The 25,064-nt window shown below is 43.3% G+C and overlaps 1 protein-coding gene across 1 annotated transcript in view; it reads left to right on the top strand.

Moving 5' to 3' along the window:
- The window catches only part of LOC128693425 (uncharacterized), a 1,035,404-nt gene that overhangs the window by 988,672 nt on the left and 21,668 nt on the right, over window positions 1–25,064 (top strand). The window contains exons 4-6 of the mRNA XM_070104271.1: window positions 9,441–9,573; window positions 11,961–12,130; window positions 19,945–20,170. Coding sequence (XP_069960372.1) covers window positions 9,441–9,573; window positions 11,961–12,130; window positions 19,945–20,170 — 529 coding nt within the window. The remainder of the gene's footprint in view (window positions 1–9,440; window positions 9,574–11,960; window positions 12,131–19,944; window positions 20,171–25,064) is intronic.

The following is a 25,064-nucleotide window of genomic DNA, read 5'->3' as shown; positions in this document are numbered from 1 at the left end:
ACTGCATATGTGTTTATATTTCCAGCTCCCATTACGCTGGGTGACCTAGAACTAGGTGGCTCAAAGCTAAGTCACTTAGTTCCAGGTCACCTAGCAAGGTTACACATATCTAAGCTAACCAATGATAGGTCATACTTGATCACCAAGAGGTCGGCTATCCAGAATTAGGTCAAACTAGGTTTCCATGACTGGCAGGGTATCAAAAAAAAATAAAGTGCTATATGAAATTGTTTTATGTATTGATAGAAATCTTAAATACACCCAAAACTTAGAAATTTTCTTTGGTGCTCAAAAAGTCACGTATTGAAGCCTAGTAATCAGTATAATGAAATAAACCATATAGGGAGACACCGATAATGGAAAACAATAAATAAAATAAAAAAAGACAGTCTGGAAAAGCCGTTGGAATGATGTAATTATGTTCACGACATGAGTTGTAATTTATGTTGTCAAGTGAGGGGGAAAACTGAACACCTGGTCTAAAATGGTGAGAAAGACACTGTGTTGCAGGGAAACAGAACACCTAGTCTAAAGTGTTGAGAAAGACACAGTGTTGCAGGGAAACAGAACATGTGGTCTGAAGTGTTGAGAAAGACAGTGTTGCAGAGAAACCTTTATCACAATGTATCGTCAAAGATTGGGCAAAAATGTGTACACAGACTTGCATGTAGCGTAGAGACTGTCTCAGCAACTGCCTGGATGGAGACATGGGACAGCACTAAGAAAAACCCCAATGACAAGGTCTCTCTGTGTGCGAGTGTCATGCTAGTTCTTACTCTCCAGCCCCCACATCCTAGCCCCAAAACCCAAGCCTCCCGCACCCCAGTCCCCCCAAACCCCAGTCCCATTCCTAAGCCCATACCCCAGTCCCCAGACCACAACCTCTGAACCCAAGCCCATACATCACAGCACCCATTCCCCAGCCCGCACACCTAAGCCTGCACAACCCAGCCCCACACCGCAGCCCACGCTTCACAGCCCCCACACCTCAGCTGACGCTTCACAGCCCCCACACCTCGGCTCACACTTCACAGTCCCCACACCCCAGCTCCCTCACCCTATTCCAAACACCTCAGCCCCACACCCGAGCCCCCACATTCCTGCCCCCATTCCTCAACCTTCGTTCCCTATGCTCAGCTTCCCTGCCCTCGCTCCCTACCGTTAGTTCCCCAGCTATCCCTTACCATACCTCGCCCCCCAGACCCTATCCAACACCCCCCTGCCAACAACCCATTACCACCGCCCTCCAGCCATCACCTCCTGCCCTCCAACATCACCCCCGCACTTCAGCAATCACCCAGCTCTTCAGCCATAACTCCCCCTCCAGCCATCACCCCCACCTTCCTACCTGGAGGTTGTTCCGGGGGTTATTGTCAGCATATTTCAAACACTTGCTAACCATGACGTCACGGACTCCCGTATGCCCGCACATGCGCCGTAAGGCTAGACAGGGTCGAGTCAGGGTGGTCATGAGGATAGCAGTAAGACTCGGACGGAAGACCTAGCTGACATCAATGACATACAACTATATAGAAAGCCCCTTGTTGTGCAAAGCATTTCGGGCAAACTAGGTCAGTTTTGTCCCAGGATGCGACCCACATCAGTCGGCTAACACCCAGGTACCTATATTATACTCATGGGTGAACAGGGACAGCAAGTGTCTTATGGAAACATGTCCTAATGTTTTCCAGCCGCACCGGAGATTCGAACTCTGTACCTCAGTGTGTGAGCTGAGTGCTCTAGCAGCCGAGCTACGGAGCACCACAACATGTATTTACCTTGTATATCACTGTATAACAGCCTACAGTGTTTCAGTCACTAACACTCCATCTAAGAAGAACCCGAGAAATGGTGAACAGGTTAATCTCCTATTACTTTGAAGTGGAGTGAACATTCAGAACGCCGGTGGACATCCTACTTGTGAGCAGCGTCTAGGCTTCCTAAGACATGCCAGCAGCCTACACACTCACCAGATTTCTACATATCTCTACGGTGCTTCATGGTAAGTACTATTTTGTGATAATGGCTTATTTACAGAACTTTCGAGGAGTGGATCTGAGTTCAGTGCAAATTAACAAGCCAGGTCAAGCCGACCTGTACAAGAGAGCTGGTGAGGCACTAGTACACCTGTCCCTTCTGTCTGGAATCCATCCCTTACAACATCGTGCACGCAGGATAGTGTACAGTCGCTTCAGATGTCAGAGGAACCTCAGTTAACCTTGGGTACTGAGACTATCCCTATCCAAGTAGTAGTTTATCCACAGAAGACGCCTTGTCGGAAAACGATTACTTGAAACAAACCATGCCATCTCTTGTTGATGTCACAGGCCGTCTGTGGAAAGATGTTTCTGTCGTGGCTAGTGCACTCGTGTTCCAATGGAGATAACGTCCCAGTTGACAGTGATTCCTGTAAGGTAAAGGATTTGTATGTTGAGCCATCCTTACATGTTGAAAGAGATATCAAAATACATTTCTTCTTGGCTAATACCTCTGGTCAAGTTGTCCGCCTCAGAGGAAACACCATTATCGTTGGCCTTGTTCTCAGTCCGCATTTTGTTCGAGTAGAGGATGAGTTGTTGTCACCTGACCAGTGGGTCGGTGCTGTTTCAACCGGGGAGAGTCCACCATTCCACTAGTGGAGGAGAAAGGCTTATCTCCTACTGACTTCCCAGACGAAGCTTCAAGTTTGTTGGAGGTGTTGAACAAACGTCGTAGAGCCATTGCTTTACCAGGTGAGAAGAAGGGTGTAACAAACCTACTGTCCCATTATATTTCACTTAAACCTGGAACTAAACCTGTCTATGTACGGCCCTATGAATACTAACAATGTTTTTAGAGCAACAATTAGTCCCAATAGTGAAACTTGGGATGAAGTTATACCTGATGCAGTGTACCAATAATTCTGCTTACAATGCCACATTGTGCACTGTATGGTGTAGATAAGTGTTTAACGTACGAGTTGTTATATTTCACCTCGTAGCCACTCGTACAAGCTTAGATCAAAGTGTCTTCAGAAGTATCCGAGAAACACTTCATAAGTCGAGAGCAGAATTTATGAGAGTCACTAACACTCGAGCAAAGCCAACTAAAATTAAATTTGGCTCCAGAGTTACGCTAGCTAATTTCAATAAAACATCTACAGTGTCAAAGCTCCACCAAAAGTTTGTTGCTCCCTACTGAGTAGGTGATCATGTCAGTGGCAATCAGTATAAGATTAGAGAAATTAATACAGGTCAGTACAAAGAATCGCACTTAGATCACATGAAGTTAGTATGTGATGAGATTGATGAGTTTCCTAGCGCCCAGACAAACGACCTAGTCTCTGACAATCCTCCTGACCCAGCACGTTCCTCTTCTAACAACCTGACAAACAACCTGATTTTCATTATTCTCTATGTACATGACAAGTAATGAGGACTTCTAAAGTTTCAGTGGTTAATACTAATGATGATCTTCCTCAGTCATGGCATGTGTTAGCCATTGCATCAGAATTTGACCCTCTCGAGATGATGACCATTCTACGTAAGTAAATCTCACCCTGGTAAAGTTGGGTTAAATGTAAATAACCTGTATAGATGAATAGTACAGTCTAAAACTACTCACATGTGTGTGTAGTAAGTCTTATAGCATGCCAATTTAATCGTGGAACAATTTTTTTTAATAAGTGCTCATGTTCTCTCCAAATTCCAAGATTTAATAGCAAAAGACTCGTGTGCACCAAGTTTGCCTTCTCTGTTAAACACTTTCTACTTTGTAAATACGTTTCCTCAGAATTGTTAGATCACATGAACAATGATCGATCGATCTCTTTTTGTTTATTGTACTCTATGATCTTACATGATTTGTAAAGCATTACTTTCAAATACCTCCTGTACTGTTGTGTACAATTTTTCTAGTATTTTACAGAAGCAGCCCAGAGCTTGAGAAGTCTTTGTATTATTAGCCATATGTCAGGGATGCCATATGTTAGCGTCGTCGAGCTGTCAGAGTATCAGCATATTTCAAACACTTGCTATGTCAGCATATTTCAAAAACTTGCTAGCCATGGTGTCACAGACTCCTGTAAGATTAGACAAGGTCGAGTCAGGGTGGTTATGAGGAGAGCATTATAGCCCACCGTGTATTTCAATCACCATCACTCCATTTAAGAACCCGACTGCCTGGTCCTCGTTGCCCCCACTACCTGGTCCTCGACGAGACCTCCCGGTGGATCAACCATGCTGTTACTGCTAGCTGCCAAGCAGTAGCAGCCTGGTGCCTGATCAACCCAGCTGATCAGGCACTGCCATCAAAAAACCCCACCGGCCTTTCTGCCATCATACTGTCTGTCTTCCTTCATTCCGCCCTACTATCATCACTCTCGCCCTCCTGCCTCACTCGTGCCCTCCTGCCATCCTTCCTGCCCGTCTGCCATCACCCCTGCCCTCCTACCATCCCACTGCCCTCCTGTCATCCCACTGCCCTCCTGTCATCCCACTGCCCGCCTACCATCACTCCATTCCTCCATCCATCTCTTCCTCTCCATCCCCCATAAAAAGTACACAATAAATAAAGCGACTCGTTCCTTTGTTGTCGATACACACTGACAGCAAAACATATTCTCACCCTGCATAGTTAAATTCCTCGCAGCCAGGGTGGGGCTTTCTGCGTGTTGCTGAGAAGTACACGGGACACACACACATACACACATACACACACACACACACACACACACACACACACACACACACACACACACACACACACACACACACACACACACACACACATACGACGACGAGGTGGATAGGGACAGGATGTTCCAGAGATGTGACACAGGAACAAATGGTCACAACTGGAAGTTGAAAGTTCAGATGAGCCACAGGGATGTTATGAAGTATTTCTTCAGCTATAGGGTTGTCAGGAAGTGGAACAATCTGGAGAGTAATGTAGTGGAGACAGTGTCCATGCATAGCTTTAAGAAGAGGTACGATAAAGCTTATGGTCTCATCGACTCCAGGCTTACCTGGAGGTTACCTGGAGGTTATTCCGGGGATTACTGATTACTTCAAACTCCCTATGATTTTCAACTGTTCTTCTCTATTGCACTGAGAAAGCTACTGGTTGGCGAAACGTTTCCGCACAAGTGTCTAATTCATCAGTGACAGAACTACCTGGCAGCGCAAGCAGAGAGGCGCCTTTCATTTTTTGATTTCGTGAGGAAGATAATTAGTAATCCAGCTGCAGTTTGTCGGAAAATAGTTAACTCACTGCCTCAGACCAATGCTCTTTCTAGCAGTCTCGACACCGTTGATAGTATTGGAAATAGTTGAAAAGAGACCTCCAGGTAAAAGACTTGTAGGTCCAGAATAGCCAAACAATCAGCCGCGTCTACATGTTCCCTCGATCATCAAAATGTCCACTAAGCATAAAAAATACTCATTTCTTTTAACCTGCAGAAATAGGACATAACCTTTCCTAGAGGGACTAGTACCGAACTTGCACACGAAAATCACTCACTACGAAAGCAAAAGACTTGGCAGACGATGCACCATCCCCCCCTCGATCATCAAAATGTCCACTAAGCATAAAAAATACTCATTTGTTTTAACCTGCAGAAATAGGACATAATCTTTCCTGTATGTGATTCACGACAAAACGTGGCGATTCATGATTCCGAATGGCATGTTAAGGACTTTTTGTAGTCTGAATCAACAACGAACTAGATGATCCTCGGCTGTTTCTTTATCCGGTAAATGTACTCCCGAATCACGTAACATAATTCTCATATCCCTCGGTGTAGCCATGAGACACAGCAAGTACACCTCCAGACCCTCTAGAGGCAAGGGATCTGCTGCTTAATTAACTTCCCTTAGAAACCTGGGAGGTGTACCTCAACTCTCTCCAGGAGCTGGAGATCAACACTTTAAAGAGGCCCTAAAGATTAAGCATAATTCATTTAAAAAGTTAGCAACTGAAGCTTAGCACTGTCAAATAGCTATAGATTGACATCGTTAAAAGGGTCAGAAACTGTAACTCGACCCAGTCTGACACTGAGAATAATAATAATAATAATAATAATAATAATAATAATAATAATAATAATAATAATAATAATAATAGTAATAATAATAATAATAATATTATTATTATTATTATTATTATTATTATTATTATTATTATTATTATTATTATTATTATTATTATTATTATTATTATTATTATTATTATTATTATTAATTATAATCTGAATTTCTTCACGTACATGTACAAGGTATACAGACCATGGCTGACATCAAGGACATACTACTATATAGAAAACCGCTTGTTATGCAGAGCATTTCGGGCAAATTAGGTTAATTTTGTCCCTGGATGCGATCGACACCAGTCGACTAACACCCAAGTACCTATTTTACTGACAGGTGAACATGGACGGCAGGTGTCTTCAGGAAACACGTCCTAATGTTTCCACCCGTACCGGGGATCGACCTACGAACCTCACTGTGTTAACTGAGTGCGCTAGCAATCGATCTGTGCAACCACACAGAAATGAGACAACATCAAGGCATACAGAACACTTTATGTAGCCATATTTCATGCACCAGTACAGCATATATCAAACAAAACACTTAACTATTGTTAAAACTGGCAGACTATTTCAGTGCTGCCCGAGCATATTTCGTGCTTCTCGCAAGATAAGCTATTAGTGTAAAAATTTCTTTTGTCTAGTTTAGTAATTTTTCCATTGGTTTCAAAAGTTTTCTTCCCTGCTCCTGCCTTATCATGAGGCAGGTGTTGGGGGTCTGTCACCTCTGCACCTGCCATATCAGGAGGATGTTGGGGACGCATAACTCTTTCACCTGGACTCGGGTGAGATTCATGATCATGCACATAGACTGTCAGGAGACTGGTGTGTGGGAATCATGCTCTCTTACCTGCTTTCCAGGAGGAAGGTGTTGAGGATAACCCCTGGCACCTACTTTGTTAAGACTTAGAAGTAAGGGACTCATAGCCCCACCACCGCCTTGTCCCGAAAGAAATGTGGAGACTCAGACCCCTGCTCCCGCCTCGTCAGGAGGCAGTTGTGGGGGATACATGCCCATACCCACTTTATCAAGAGGTGGTTTATGTATCTTAGTTTTAGGTTCTAAAATATAATATGATTAATTTCATCATGGTGAAGTTTTTAAATTACAATAATGCAGCAACAAAAAATACATCCACTAAATAAAAATTTTAAATGTAGTAAACATTTTTTAAATCAATATAAAACAAGCCTCTAGAAATACATGGTTTACTCAACAATGTGAATAAAAAAAAACTCCTCATTTTAAACTCTTTGACTACTGTATTGTCTAAAAACTACTCAAGGGTTCAAGGAATAAAATGACATAGTTTGTTTACACAGAGGATATCCAATTAAGAACCAGAAAGGCAAAAAATAACAAAGAAATTGTCTATTAAACAGTTTATACATGTCAGCTACTCCAGTGTCAACTGTATATTGTACTTTATAAATCCGATTTAGAAATTAAGGTCAGAGTGGGTATCAGCGGCTTGCAGAATCTGACGTGCTGTTAGAATTAGAGCATCAATAACATTTATGAAGATATTCCGGTAAACCAGTTATATGGAATACAGTTCTGTAGATGGAAACTTCAGTGTCTGAATTGAACAAGACGGGTAGGGATGTTGTACTTCCTAAAATCATTTGAACTGTGATATCTGTGTAAATCTGAGAGAATGTGTTTTCTGTTTTTATCACCTTCAACTTTAGTGGTAAATTCCCGGTGTGGTAAAAAAAAAAACGGACTGGAAAAAATTAACGTAGACTTTATCCACACCAAAAAAAATGGATGAGAGCGAAAACACATTATATAAATAAGTTGTTAATATTAGGAATAATAGAAGGGAAAACTTTGAGAGATTTGCTGATTTCTGTCTCTTTTTCAAATTCATTGATATTACTTCGTTCGTAATTCGAGAACGTCTTACCCAATCCGCTTCAAATTTTCAACGCTAGTGTATAGTAATGAGTACAAGACTCTTGGACCAACTGGCTTGTCCACTTGCTCCATGAGGAATGTTGTTGAGCCCTGTCACAGTGTCTTGGAATGGCTCAGATAATTTCTAAAACTCTCAGTTGGCGTTGCTTAAAACGTTCAAAAAAGGCGAAGAGTGAATGCAAGAGTATAGGTGCAAATTTGAGGGATAAAGAAAGAAGTGGAGTAGTGGTAGAGGTAATGCAGTTAGTGGAAGTAGAAGTAGTAGTAGTTGTAGTAGCAGTAGTAGTTGTAGTAGCAGCAGTAGTAGTAGTAGTAGTGTGGTGGTGGTGGCGGTGGTGGTGGTGGTGGTGGTGGTGGCGGTGGCCGGTGGATGGTGGTGGTGGTGGTGGTGGCGGTGGTGGTGGTGGTGGTGGTGGCAGGTGGTGGTGGTGGTGGTGGTGGTGGCGGTGGTGGTTGTGGTGGCGGTGGTGGTGGTGGTGGTGGTGGTGGTGGTGGTGGTGGTGGCGGTGGTGGTGGCGGTGGTGAGTGGTGGTGGTGGCAGGTGGTGGTGGTGGTGGTGGTGGTGGTGGTGGCAGTAGTGGTTGGTGGTACGTGGTGGTGGTGGTGGTGGTGGTGGTGGTGGTGGTGGAGGCGGTGGTGGTTGTGGTGGTGGCAGGTGGTGGTGGTGGTAGGGGTGGTGGTGGTGGTGGCGGTGGTGGTGGTGGTGGTGGTGGTGAGGTGGTGGCGGTGGTGGTGGTGGTGGTAGGTGGTGGTGGTGGTGGTGGTGGTGGTGGTGGCAGGTGGTGGTGGTGGTGGTGGTGGTGGTGGCGGTGGTGGTGGCGGTGGCAGGTGGTGGTGGTGGTGGTGAGGTGGTGGCGGTGGTGGTGGTGGTGGTGGTGGTGGTGGCGGTGGTGGTGGTGGTGGTGGTGGCGGTGGTGGTGGTGGTGGTAGGTGGTGGCGGTGGTGGTGGTGGTGGTGGTGGTGGTGGTGGTGGTGGCGGTGGTGGTGGTGGTGGTGGTGGTGGTGGCTGGTGGTGGTGGTAGGTGGTAGTGGTGGTGGTGGTGGTGGCGGTGGTGGTAGTGGTATGGTGGTGGTGGTGGAGTGGTGCAGTGGTGTAGTAGTAGTAGTAGTAGTAGTAGTAAATTAGTAGTTAAGGTTTGTGCCTTGTTCTTTGTGATGTCTCTCTCTCTCTCTCTCTCTCTCTCTCTCTCTCTCTCTCTCTCTCTCTCTCTCTCTCTCTCTCTCTCTCTCTCTCTCTCTCTCTCTCTCTCTCTCTCTCTCTCTCTCTCTCTCTCTCTCTCTCTCTCTCTCTCTCTCTCTCTCTCTCTCTCTCTCTCTCTCTCTCTCTCTCTCTCTCTCTCTCACTCTCTCTCTCCGGAATAAAAACAATGTTGAAGACAAGACCAAAAAAATAAAAAATATCAACAAAATTCCACTCTCTCCACTGATTCTGGATTTATATTTTTCATCCTTCAGTCTCAAAACTCGACCGAGTTCAAGGTGACTCTGAGAAGCCTCAGCTTGAAGTCTTCCGGCATGTTTACATGTGAAGTGATTTCTGATGACAATTTTGAGACCTTCAGGGAGTCTGCCAACATGACGGTGATAGGTAAGTCTCTGATTGTCCTGCCACTCTAAGTGGCCATAGATTTTGCTCAAATTATTATTATTATTATTATTATTATTATTATTATTATTATTATTATTATTATTATTATTATTATTATTATTATTATTATTATTATTATTATTAAAGCCAATAAGTTTTGGAAGAGTGTGTCTGTGTATTATACGTATCCACATGATTGGAAACAGGGCAGTTTAAATTTTCTGTTTCTCCTTGATTAGTAAATGATCATTCTGGTATAACCTCGCTGGTGAGATTATTTTGATTCCGGTTCATTTGTATATCTTCCACGTCAAGGAAAAGACTAATAATCCATCATAGTTTTGAAATAATTTAGGAAAAATTAAATGACAGCCATTAAAGTTAACTAGTGAAATAGGAATGAAAAATTATTATACATTAAATTATTATTATACATTAAATATAACACACGTGTTTTTCGTATCAGCTCTATATAAGCTCCTCCAAAATTATTCATAATCTATATTTCTTATAAATAAGGAATAATGGTATTAATATAACATAAAATATTCACATAGTATCTACCTATATATCAAACATAATATTACCAAAACGTGGAATTTTCTATTTAGTGTTAAAATTTCTGCACATATTACTTGCATTTCTATACAGAAAAAAATCCAAATCATTCAGAAAATTTTTATTTCGTTGTTCATTCGAATTTCCTAAAATTTCAGTTGTGCCATTATAAGACTGATTAAATAAACTTTTCAAATCTGTATATTTTCTGAAAGTGACCAACCACAGTGTGAAAGTGACCAACCACACAGTGAAAGTGACCAACCACACAGTGAAAGTGACCAACCACACAGTGAAAGTGACCAACCACACAGTGAAAGTGACCAACCACACAATGTCACACACATCTGACACAACCTCCCAGTTTTTTGCTGTTTGTTTAGGAATATATGCCAAGCTTCATTATAGATTTTAGGTATTGCGTTTAGTAAGTATCTTGGAGTGGGAAGACACGGAAAGATAATTTGTAATTTCTATTTATACTTGGAAACACACTTATGACCTTTCATACCACTACACAAAATTACTTATTTGATTAAGTAGAACCTCTAAATAATATTTATGTTTGATAATTTTATCAAAAAGCATAAAAAAAAATAGCAGAATCGTTTGATGGAACAAAACCTGACAAGTAAAAGGACAGAACGTGAATATTGGCCGACCTTCTCAATGTTTAATTACAACTCTCTAATTCACTTCTCTCTCTCTGGGTAATTAACTTGCATTTCGTCGAGCTATAACATAGGAAAAACCCCAGTTGCTTTTATTTTATATATCGGATTACGACTGGAGAACCTTGAGTTTTCCCTGAAGCAAATTTATTCTTTTCTTTGAGGATGAGGATCCCTAGGACAGTTCCAGAGGTGGTATCTTCCTATATATATATATATATATATATATATATATATATATATATATATATATATATATATATATATATATATATATATATATATATATATATATATATATATATATATATATGACTCACGAAATCGTAATTACACGGGCTGGAGTTTTGAGACTCTGACCGCGGGTTCAATCCCGGCCGGGGTATGGTTTGATATATATAATATATATATATATATATATATATATATATATATATATATATATATATATATATATATATATATATATATATATAAATAAATACTTAATTTATGATACTGTACACAAAAATACTCTTAAGATATTGCACCATCTGGTACGTTACTATATTGAAATTACAGTTAAGAGTGTGTGCGTATGTGTGGTCGTGGCTAAACTCGACTTTTTACGTGACTGACAAAACAAATCCCAAAATAAACCAACTTACCCACAGAATAGCAATAAAAGAATTAGCTTGAACTTTAAAAAAAACGACTAATTCGCCAAAGATTTAAGCACAGAGTTACTCTGTAATAACTCTGTGTAACTCTGAACATACATCTCGTAACTCAGTTACACAGAGCTACTAGATATATAAGATAATAGTCTAAATGACAAGAGGACAGGAGAACAGTGTTCTCAGACGGAAGAGAAAGGAGGGGGGATGTTGCCCCGGTGTTCCAGAAGGAACGCTGGAGACGCTCCACAGCACCTTCCAGCAGCTTACCACACACCCCAACAAGCAAGCCTTCACTGTGTGTAACCAATCGAGTACAGATTGTAGTGTAATAGTTACGTCCTACCTATATACCTAACTATACACTTTTAATTTTCTTGCAAGTGCCGAAATGTTGTTCAGTTTCACTTCAGCACTTCAGTTTCCAAAGCAACAGTTCCCATGTATCAGAAGTTCTCATTATCAGTCACGCATATCACAACTTTCTCCGTGTCTATTTCAGACCCCCCGGACGGGAACATACCAGGAAAGTACGGTCCTGTCATAGAGGTGGCTGGGTGGGGTGGCTCCGGACCTCTGGAGGTGCGCGACGGAGAGCAGGTGGAGGCCTTATGCCTGGCCAGGGGAGCTAACCCACCTGTCCAACTCTCCTGGTATAGCAACGACACTAAGGTAAGTCTAGGTACATATTTACCTGCTTTGGCCTACCTAAGAGTTTCATTTGGTATGATGACAGCATGAGCAACTAAGCCTATTCTCTAATGACTTAGAAAAAAATGCAACAAAGCGAATATATTTTAAATTCAATCGTACCTAACTTTTAAAGTAAAAATGAAAGACAGTGCTCAGTCATATTTCCATTTATACTTTGATTTAAAAATTTATTCTCCATATTAGAGACGTTCTGCATGTGCCTCGCGTTATCCTGCCTCACAATTAACACAGTATATTTTGACCACAGCCAAATCTGACACTTAGATGATGCGTTTACCACAGCTTATTCTGCCTCTCATATGATGCATGCTCCACAGCCAGTTATTCTGCCTCTTAGACGATACATGTACCACAGTAAATTCTGCCTCTTGGATTATACATATACCATAGCATATTCTGTCTATCTGATGATACATGTGCTAAAGCATATTGTGCCTCACAGATCATCCACCACAGCATATTCTGTCTCACAGATCATGCACCACAGCATATTGTGCCTCACAGATCATGCACCACAGCATATTCTGCCTCACATATCATGCACCACAGCATATTCTGCCTCATATATCATGTACCACGGCATATTCTGCCTCATAGATCATGTACCACAGTATATTCTACCTCACAGATCATGTACTACAGTATATTCTGCCTCACAGATCATGTACCACAGCATATTCTACCTCACAGATCATGTACCACAGTATATTCTACCTCACAGATCATGTATCACAGTATATTCTACCTCACAGATCATGTATCACAGCATAGTCTCTCACAGATCATGTACCACAGTATATTCTACCTCACAGATCATGTATCACAGCATAGTCTCTCACAGATCATGTACCACAGCATACTGTGCCTCACAGATTATGTACCACAGCATACTGTGCCTCACAGATTATGTACCACAGCATACCGTGCCTCACACATCATGTACCACAGCATATTCTGCCTCACAGGCCATTAATTCAAATATTTTTCAAGGATGCATATAGGATCTTCATTGACCCGGGCCTACCCGGCCTGGTCCCGCGAAGACCCTGCATTCAATAAAGTACTAAGGACATGGACATGTCCTTATTAGATTTCCGTATCATCAAGTACATCAGACTGATCTTCCTCACGTTTTCTTTCCCTCCTTCGCCAACCCTTCATCACTTTTCCTCTCCCATTTCTATTATGCATTGTCTTGGTACTGTCCCAACTTCATAACATTTTCCGCTCTTCACCTTGATATGTTGCCACCCTGGATTATCCTGACCTGGTCCATCACACCCTGAGATGGTCCATCACACCCTGGCATGGTCCATCACACCCTGGCATGGTCCATCACACCCTGACCTGGTCCATCACACCCTGACATGGTCCATCACACCCTGACCTGGTCCATCACACCCTGGCATGGTCCATCACACCCTGACATGGTCCATCACACCCTGACATGGTCCATCACACGCTGACATGGTCCATCACACCCTGACCTGGTCCATCACACCCTGGCATGGTCCATCACACCCTGACCTGGTCCATCACACCCTGACCTGGTCCATCACACCCTGACCTGGTCCATCACACCCTGACATGGTCCATCACACCCTGACCTGGTCCATCACACCCTGACCTGGTCCATCACACCCTGACCTGGTCCATCACACCCTGACCTGGTCCATCACACCCTGACCTGGTCCATCACACCCTGACATGGTCCATCACACCCTGACATGGTTCACCACACCCTGGCATGGTCCATCACACCCTGACCTGGTCCATCACACCCTGACCTTGTCCATCACACCCTGACATGGTCCATCACACCCTGACATGGTCCATCACACCCTGACATGGTCCATCACACCCTGACCTGGTCCATCACACCCTGACCTTGTCCATCACACCCTGACATGGTCCATCACACCCTGACATGGTCCATCACACCCTGACCTGGTCCATCACACCCTGGCATGGTCCATCACACCCTGGCATGGTCCATCACACCCTGACATGGTCCATCACACCCAGACATGGTCTATCACACCTTTACAAGGTTCACCACACCCTGACATGGTCCATTACACCCAGACATGGTCCATCACACCCTGACATGGTCCATCACACCCAGACATGGTAAATCATACCCTGGCATGGTAAATTACACCTTGGCATGGTAAATCACACCCTGACATGCTAAATCACACACTGACATGGTCCATCACACCCTGACATGGTTCATCACACCCAGACATGGTCCATCACACCCTGACATGGTCCATCACACCCAGACATGGTAAATCATACCCTGGCATGGTAAATTACACCCTGGCATGGTAAATCACACCCTGACATGCTAAATCACACCCTGACATGGTCCATCACACCCAGACATGGTCCATCACACCCTGACATGGTCCATCACACCCAGACATGGTCCATCACACCCTGACATGGTCCATCACACCCAGACATGGTCTATCACACCTTTACAAGGTTCATCACACCCTGACATGGTTCACCACACCCTGACATGGTCCATTACACCCAGACATGGTCCATCACACCCTGACATGGTCCATCACACCCTGACATGATTCATCACACCCTGACATGGCTCACCACACCCTGACATGGTTCACCACACCCTGACATGGTCCATCACACATTGACATGGTCCATCACACCCTTACATGGTTCACCACACCCTGACATGGTCCATCACACATTGACATGGTCCATCACACCCTTACATGGTTCACCACACCCTGACATGGTCCATCACACATTGACATGGTCCATCACACCCTGACATGGTTCATCACACCCTGACATGGTTCACCACACTATGGCATGGTCCATCACACCCTGACATGGTCCGTCACACCCTGACATGGTTCATCACACCCAGACATGATCCATCACACCCTGACATGGTCCATCACACCCTGACATAGTTCATCACACCCTGACATGGTCCATCACACCCTTACATGGTTCAACACACCCTGACATGGTCCATTACACCCAGACATGGTTCACCACACCCTGACATGGTTCACCACACCCTGACATGGTCCATCACACCCTGACATGGTTCATCACACCCTGACTTGGTTCACCACACCCTGACATGGTCCATCACACCCTGACATGGTCCGTCACACCCTGACATGGTTCATCACACCCAGACATGATCCATCACACCCTGACATGGTCCATCACACCCTGACATAGTTCATCACACCCTGACATGGTCCATCACACCCTTACATGGTTCAACACACCCTGACATGGTCCATTACACCCAGACATGGTTCACCACACCCTGACATGGTTCACCACACCCTGACATGGTCCATCACACCCTGACATGGTTCATCACACCCTGACTTGGTTCACCACACCCTGACATGGTCCATCACACCCTGACATGGTCCATCACACCCTGACATGGTCCATCACACCCTGACATGGTCCATCACACCCTGACATGGTCCATCACACCCAGACATGGTTCATCATACCCTGACATGGTCCATCACACCCTTACATGGTTCAACACACCCTGACATGGTCCATCACACTCAGACATGGTCCATCGCACCCTGTCATGGTCCATCACACCCTTACATGGTTCACCACACCCTGACATGGTTCATCACACCCTGGTATGGTCCATCCCACCCTGGCATGGTTCATCACACCCTGGCATGGTCCATCACACCCTGGCATGGTCCATCACACCCTGGCATGGTCCATCACACCCTGGCATGGTCCATCACACCCTGGCATGGTCCATCACACTCTGACATGGTTCATCACACCCTGGCATGGTCCATCACACCCTGGCATGGTCCATCACACCCTGACATGGTTCATAACACCCTGGCATGGTCCGTCACACCCTGGCATGGTCCATCACACCCTGGCATGGTCTATCACACCCTGGCATGGTCCATCACATTACATGGTTCACCACACTCTGACATGGTCCATCACACTCAGACATGGTCCATCGCACCCTGACATGGTCCATCACACCCTTACATGGTTCACCACACCCTGACATGGTTCATCACACCCTGACATGGTCCATCACACTCAGACATGGTCCATCGCACCCTGTCATTGTCCATCGCACCCTGTCATGGTCCATCACACCCTTACATGGTTCACCACACTCTGACATGGTCCATCACACACAGACATGGTCCATCGCACCCTGACATGGTCCATCACACCCTTACATGGTTTACCACACCCTGACATGGTTCATCACACCCTGACATGGTCCATCACACTCAGACATGGTCCATCGCACCCTGTCATGGTCCATCGCACCCTGTCATGGTCCATCACACCCTTACATGGTTCACCACACTCTGACATGGTCCATCACACTCAGACATGGTCCATCACACCCTGACATGGTCCATCACACCCTGGTATGGTCCATCCCACCCTGGCATGGTTCATCACACCCTGGCATGGTCCATCACACCCTGGCATGGTCCATCACACCCTGGCATGGTCCATCACACCCTGACATGGTTCATCACACCCTGGCATGGTCCATCACACCCTGGCATGGTCCATCACACCCTGGCATGGTCCATCACACTCTGACATGGTTCATCACACCCTGGCATTGTCCATCACACCCTGGCATGGTCCATCACACCCTGGCATGGTCCATCACACCCTGGCATGGTCCATCACACTCTGACATGGTTCATCACACCCTGGCATGGTCCATCACACCCTGGCATGGTCCATCACACCCTGACATGGTTCATCACACCCTGGCATGGTCCATCACACCCTGGCATGGTCCATCACACCCTGGCATGGTCCATCACACTCTGACATGGTTCATCACACCCTGGCATTGTCCATTACACTCTGACATGGTTCATCACACCCTGGCATGGTCCGTCACACCCTGGCATGGTCCATTACACCCTGACATGGTCCATCACACTCTGAAATGGTTCATCACACCCTGGCATGGTCCATCACACCCTGGCATGGTCCATCACACCCTGGCATGGTCCATCACACCCTTACATGGTTCACCACACTCTGACATGGTCCATCACACTCAGACATGGTCCATCACACCCTGACATGGTCCATCACATTACAAGGTTCACCACATCCTGACATGGTTTACCACACCCTGACATGGTTCATCACACCCTGGTATGGTCCATCCCACCCTGGCATGGTCCATCACACCCTGGCATGGTTCATCACACCCTGGCATGGTCCCTCACACCCTGGCATGGTCCATCACACCTTGGCATGGTCCATCAAACTCTGACATTTTTCATCGCATCCTGGCATGGCCCATCACACCCTGGCATGGTCCAACACACCCTGACATGGTCCATCACACCAGACAAGGAGTGTCACCTTACACTGTCACAGTGTCCTCCGCACCATAACATGGTGCCCGCCACCATCTCACATCAGACCCTCCAAGATCTCACATAGTACTCCTTAAACCCACTCCATGCCTTGACATGGGGCCCCCACGCCTTTATTTGGTGTCCCTTTCCCCGTCCACTCCCTGATATGGAGTCGCCTCACATTTCCCTCTCATCACGACAATCTTAATTCCATCTCTCACAGCCACTCCACTTTACTGTCGCTCTATATCCTCTTCCAAAGCGAAATTAAATTATTTTCCCGTCCTCACTAGCTATTTAATACTATATATATATATATATATATATATATATATATATATATATATATATATATATATATATATATATATATATATATATATATGTATGTATGTATATATGTATATATGTATATATCAATGTACCACGCAAAAACAAGAGGGTATATACAGTGAAAGGTCGGAGTCAGCAGGGCTCGAAACTGCTACTGAGCTGCCTGGGAATCTTGTCCGTCTCAGTATCAGTATCGAATCCTGCTGACTGCGATCATTCTCTGTATATACCCGCTTGTTTATGCGTGGTGCATTGATATGAAAATCGCTTGTGAGGTCAGAACAAACAGGAGGAGATTGAAGTATAAAACAACATTGTATCTTATCAAGAAAGTCGCTAGACTCAAGATTTCCCGTTATATTCCTCCAGTCTGTTTGTCTAAAGTTAAAATCTCCCATAAAAACATTACGCATTCCCTGTAAAGGTTTGGTGGCCTCCAGATCACTCCCAAGATGAGTTTTTCACATCCCTCCAGAAAATGTTAACTAACAAATTTCGTGTTAGTCGCTTCTAGTCTAACGCAACAGTTTAAATTATATCTGACATACTTACCACTCCACAACCCTTCCTATTGACTCTAATGGTGTGGAATAATTAATAGTCTTGCATGTAGAATTCAGAAGGCCTCTCTATCTTTCAGGTTGAACCAGGTCTCTCTTATAGCAATAATATCAATGTTTCCTGCATAAGCAGTTAATCTTAGGTAATCTAGTTTATTTCTGACGCTCCTTCTGTTAGTATAGTAAGAGAACTAGACATTCACTGGCCTCTACTGTCTCTCTCAGTTTGCATTTATTAGTAACTTTGTGATGAACAATGTCTTTTGGACATGTCCTTGAGGTATCCTTGAAATTTTTTGCTATGTATTGCGAGTTATTTAGAGTAACTGTCTAGCCAGCAATTTACACCAATTGCCTTAGACATCCATTCATTACCTACTACTCTTCTAGGCAAAATGCTACATGTGATCGGGATCTCTCCCTTTGATACAATTAAATCGATAGCTATCCAGTATATATCTAGCAGCTCCTGTCTCCTGTCCTTCCCAATATTATTTCCACCAGTATCAAGGGAGATAATGGGCTTGTTCCCATTACCTGACATGATATTATCAAACCCATTGACTATGTCACCAGCACTAGCTCCTGGGAAACACATCCTCTGTCTCATCTTCCTCTCTCTGTCACAGAAAGCACGATCAATTTATCTTATCAATTATTCTCCGGCCACAAGGATATTCCTGCCTACATTAGTAGAGGAGTTAGTATTACCCATATCCTCACTTATTTCTGAAGTACATTTGTACTGGAGAACAGAGAAGCCATTTCCTACCTTCAAATCTTCTCTTTTAAACTTCTTCACTTTGTTGTTTCTTCCTCTGCTGGAAACTTCTACCCAATTGTAACGGCTACCAATCTGCACCTCACTACAGGTAACATGTTTTCCTTCGCTAACCTCAAGCACCTCACATGTATTGCTATACTTATCCAAGTGAATTTCAATTTCTTATTTTCCTCCTTGAGAAGTAGAACCTCCTCCTCTAAAATCCTGAACTAGAACTTTAAAATACTACAGATGCAAGTCATGGTACTCTATAACACTCCACACTAATCCCGCAACACAGCTTAAGCAGGTATGACCTCCCGTGACCACTGACCAAACACCACTGTAGTAGCAGTAGTAATAGCAATGTTCACTATTATGATACAGTTTTACCCAGTCTTTCTCGGGCCTCAGGAGAGGTAAACACCATCTCTTACACAAATGAAGCCACCAACATCTCAGACGTTGACCCTGTGATGTTATGTGCAGACACGTATGCAACTGGGCAGCAGCACATTGCTTACGTATCCAGTTTAATTAAAAAATAAACAAAATTAATTTTGTTCATTAGCCTTCTACCTTGTACACTATGTTTTGATCCACTTCCTTCTTCTTACAACCTCTCCTCCTTATCTCTCGATCGCCTTCAAGCTTTTTTTTCCCGTCTCACGGGTACATTTTTTCTCTAATAAATACAACCCATCTCAGGTTCCTCGAGAGTTTATGCGTCCTCAGCCGCCTCGGATGGAGGGCTTCAACACATACACGTCGTCGCTGCTGTTACTGGTGTCCGCGGAGAGGTTGTGGAAAGACCAGGGACAACTTGCGTTGCGGTGTGTTGCAGAGATCCCGGGTCTCTTCCGTGAGACAGCCGAGTTGGAGCTGCACAATGCAGCCTTCAGACGTGCCCAACTCTCCGGGCTCTTCGCTGCTGGTGGGTGTATAGCAAGCTTCCCTCTATCACTGGCAGCTTTCTGGTAAAGTTTTGACAGGTTTGAGGAGTTCATTAAATGCAGTAATTCAGTTAGTGTATGTACCAATAAATTTCTTCGTGTTTTTTTTTTAAGTTACCAGTTTGATTTCATGTATTGTGGAAGAGCTGTAGGTCGTGGTTCCTTCTAATAAGTTTCAAATGGCTTTTTTTAAATAGCCTCGCCATATCGTTTTTGAACTCTTGTATGGAATCAGACTCAAAATATAAGGGTCTTTCAGTTTATGACATTTTTTAAACCACGCGTAGGTAAATAAAATGATTATTGACATCCCTGTATCTCATAAAGTTATGTAATTTCCAGTCATTATCTGTTGTAATACTTAGGAATCTTTATTCGGAAACGTTTCGCCCACACAGTAGGCTTCATCAGATGAGTACGAAAGGCAGTAGAGATGTGAAGACGAGGTAATCAGTGCAACACCCTTGAAAACGTAGTTCTCAGGTGATTAGTCCCTCGGCCTGGATAAGAGATTTGCTCCAGAGTCTGGAACAATGTGAAGTTGAAGCAACAGCATGGAGACTTATATACTGTCAAAGGTGAGGCGCAGCCCACTAGCAGAAGAAAGAATATAATCATTGAGAAGTCCGGGTCCTCTCAGATCCATTCATTCTCACTGGAAAAAGTTGTTGAAGGTGTTTTCTGTACCAAAATGTCGTTGTGTTGCAGCATCTGATAGAGTGAATATAATAATGGTATACAATACAGCCAAGTTCATAAGTACACATACAATAATTAGGTATCTTTAATCCAAAACGTTCGGAATAAGGATACCTAACTGTTGTGCAAGTTCATTGTACGTGTTCATTCTATTCATTGTTACAAATGGGGACCTGACCAAGAACGTTCGATTAATATTTTATAAGATACGTTTGTCTGTCTATCTGTCTGTCTGTCTATCTGTCTGTCTGTCTCTCTGTCTCTGTCTCTGTCTGTCTGTCTGTCTGTCTCTCTGTCTCTGTCTCTGTCTGTCTGTCTGTCTCTCTGTCTCTGTCTCTGTCTCTGTCTGTCTGTCTGTCTGTCTCTGTCTCTGTCTCTGTCTGTCTGTCTGTCTGTCTGTCTCTCTCTCTCTCTTTCTCTCCCTCTCTCTCTCTCTCTCTCTCTCTCTCTCTGTCTCTCGATTTTCCGAATAGTTTAAGTATTTATAGATGCTTTACGTAAAGTGAACGACCTCTAAATTTTCCAGCTCTGATATCTCTTCGGTCTTATAATACTTTGTAAGCACCGATATATATATGAGACCTGAAGGCAAATTAAACAATAGTAATAGATTTGTGTGATTTGTTCGAAAAGTTATTAGAAACAACCCCATGAGATTTCCAACCTTTGCTGCATTTGCCTAATTGCATTCTGTAAATGATGAATACAGTAACATAATTATTGTTCTTACTCTCTATGGGATAGTGTTCCTGCGTTCTGTTATATCTGTTATTCTCTTGTGTTCAACGAACATTACAATCTCCTTTCTTAAAAATTAGTGCTACACTTGCTGTCTTCCACACCTCAGGTAGTCGCCCTTTTTCGATAGATGTGTTGATGATTGTTGTTAGAGGCACGCACAGCACCTCTGCTCCCTCTCTCAGGTCCCACACAGAGATATTTTCCTGTCCCACCGCTTTTGCGGTATCTAGTAAACTTAGCAGCCTCTTTACCTCCTCCTTCTCGGCTGTGCATTGTATCCAGCACTTGTTGGTGTATCCCACCATTCCGGGTTTCTGGAGCCCTTTCTGTCTCTGCTGAAAATACTTCCTTAAATCTCATGTTGAGTTCTTCACATACTTCTCGGTCATTTCTTGTGATCTTCCTTCCTTCCTTTCTCACTCTGATTACCAGGTCCTTCACTGTTGTTTTCCTCCTGATGCAGCTGTATAACAACTTCAGGTCAGACATAGCTTTCAGTGCAATATCATTTTCATATTGCGGCTGGGCCCCCTCCTTATCTGTGCATATACCTTTCTGGCTCTTCGACTAATCTCCTTATTTTCCTGGGTCGTTTTCTTCTAAACTTTTTTCCATTCGAGCCCTTGGGTGAAAAAAAGGTTCGTTCTGGTCTTCCCATTAGTTCTGTTGCCCATGTGTATGAACCTCTTCTCTGACTCCTTGCATATTGTTGTCACATATTCCATCATTTCATTTAACATAAGAACATAAGAAAGGAGGAACACTGCAGGAGGCCTGCTGGCCCATACTAGGCAGGTCCTTTACAATTCATCCCACTAACAAAACATTTGCCCAACCCAATTTTCAATGCCACCCAAGAAATAAGCTCTGATGTGAAAGTCCCACTCAAATCCAACCCCTCCCACTCATGTACTTATCCAACCTAGATTTGAAACTACCCAAAGTCCCAGCCTCAATAACCCAACTAGGTAGACTGTTCCACTCATCAACTACCCTATTTCCAAACCAATACTTTCCTATGTCCTTTCTAAATCTAAACTTATCTAATTTAAATCCATTACTGCGCGTTCTCTCTTGGAGAGACATCCTCAAGACCTTATTAATATCCCCTTTATTAATACCTATCTTCCACTTATACACTTCGATCAGGTCTCCCCTCATTCTTCGTCTAACAAGTGAATGTAACTTAAGAGTCTTCAATCTTTCTTCATAAGGAAGATTTCTGATGCTATGTATTAATTTAGTCATCCTACGCTGAATGTTTTCTAACGAATTTATGTCCATTTTGTAATACGGAGACCAGAACTGAGCTGCATAATCAAGGTGAGGCCTTACTAATGATGTATAAAGCTGCAGTATGACCTCTGGACTTCTGTTGCTTACACTTCTTGATATAAATCCCAGTAATCTATTTGCCTTATTACGTACGCTTAGGCATTGCTGTCTTGGTTTAAGGTTGCTGCTCACCATAACCCCCAAGTCCTTTTCGCAATCTGTATGGCTAAGTTCTACATCATTTAATTTATAAGTACTAGGGTTATGGGCACTCCCAAGCTTCAGAACCTTGCATTTATCTACATTGAACTGCATCTGCCACTTTTCTGACCAAGAATAGAGTTTGTTTAAATCCTCCTGAAGTTCCCTAACATCTACGTTTGAATCAATTATCCTACCTATCTTTGTGTCATCGGCGAATTTGCTCATATCACTAGTAATTCCCTCATCAAGATCATTGATATATATTATAAACAACAACGGGCCCAAGACTGATCCCTGTGGAACGCCACTTGTTACAGATCCCCACTCGGATTTAACCCCATTTATGGACACTCTCTGCTTCCTGTCAGTGAGCCATGACTCGATCCACGAGAGCACTTTTCCCCCAATGCCATGAGCTGCCACTTTCTTTAACAGTCTATGGTGCGGAACTCTATCAAAAGCCTTACTAAAATCTAAGTAAATAATATCAAATTCTTTATTGTGGTCAACAGCCTCAAAAGCTTTACTGAAGAAAGTTAATAAATTAGTTAGACAAGACCGGCCTCTTGTGAATCCATGCTGAGTATCATTAATCAAGCTATGCTTATCGAGATGGCTTCTTATAATCTCAGCTATAATTGACTCTAGTAATTTGCCTACAATTGAGGTCAGGCTTATTGGGCGGTAATTTGACGGTAACGACTTGTCCCCTGTTTTAAAAATAGGAGTTACATTAGCCATCTTCCACATATCAGACACTACACCTGTTTGAAGAGATAAATTAAAAATATTAGTTAATGGTTCACAGAGTTCCATTTTGCATTCCTTAAGAACTCTTGAAAAAACCTCATCAGGACCCGGCAACTTATTTTGCTTAAGTCTGTCTATCTGCCTCACAACCATCTCACTAGTGACTGTGATGTTACATAATTTATCTTCTTCTAGCCCACTGTAAAAATTAATTACTGGAATATTGTTAGTGTCTTCCTGTGTAAAAACTGAGAGAAAATAATTATTTAAAATCAAGCACATTTCATTCTCATTGTCAGTAAGGTGCCCATAGTTATTTTTAAGGGGACCTATCTTATCTCTAACTTTTGTTCTATAGACCTGGAAAAAACTTTTTGGGTTAGTTTTAGAATCCCTAGCAACTTTAATTTCATAGTCCCTTTTAGCTTTTCTTATCCCCTTTTTAATGTCCCTCTTAATGTCAATATACTGATTCATAAGATGACCCTCACCTCTTTTGATACGCCTATAAATTCCTTTCTTATGCCCTAGTAGATATTTGAGCCTATTATTCATCCATTTTGGGTCATTTCTATTTGATCTAATTTCTTTATATGGGATAAACGCTCTTTGAGCAGCATGTATAGTGTTCAGAAAACTGTCATATTGATAGCTCTCTTCGTTACCCCAGTCAACAGATGATAAGTGTTCTCTAAGCCCATCGTAATCTGCTAAGCGAAAATCTGGGACTGTTACTGAGTTATCGCTACTATCGTACTTCCATTCAATGCTAAATGTAATTGATTTGTGGTCGCTAGCACCCAGTTCCTCTGAAATTTCTAAATTATTAACAAGGGATTCATTGTTTGCCATAACTAAGTCAAGCAGGTTATTTCCCCTTGTAGGTTCTGTCACAAACTGCTTCAAAAAACAATCCTGAAATACTTCTAAGAAGTCGTACGATTCTAAATTCCCAGTCAAGAAATTCCAATCAACATGACTAAAGTTAAAGTCTCCTAGAATTACTACATTATCGTGCCTTGTGGCCTTAACAATTTCCTCCCATAGTAGTTTCCCTTGGTCCCTATCTAAGTTAGGGGGACGGTATATCACTCCTAAAATCAGTTTTTCATGCCCCTCTGAAAATTCTATCCAAACAGACTCTGTATGTGTTACTTCAGACTTAATACCCGTTTTTATGCAACAGTTCAAGCGATCTCGGACATA

This window comes from Cherax quadricarinatus, chromosome 90 (assembly GCF_038502225.1).
Source record: "Cherax quadricarinatus isolate ZL_2023a chromosome 90, ASM3850222v1, whole genome shotgun sequence".
In the NCBI taxonomy this organism is placed as follows: Eukaryota; Metazoa; Arthropoda; class Malacostraca; order Decapoda; family Parastacidae; genus Cherax; species Cherax quadricarinatus.
This window is presented reverse-complemented; position numbering and strand designations above follow the sequence as displayed.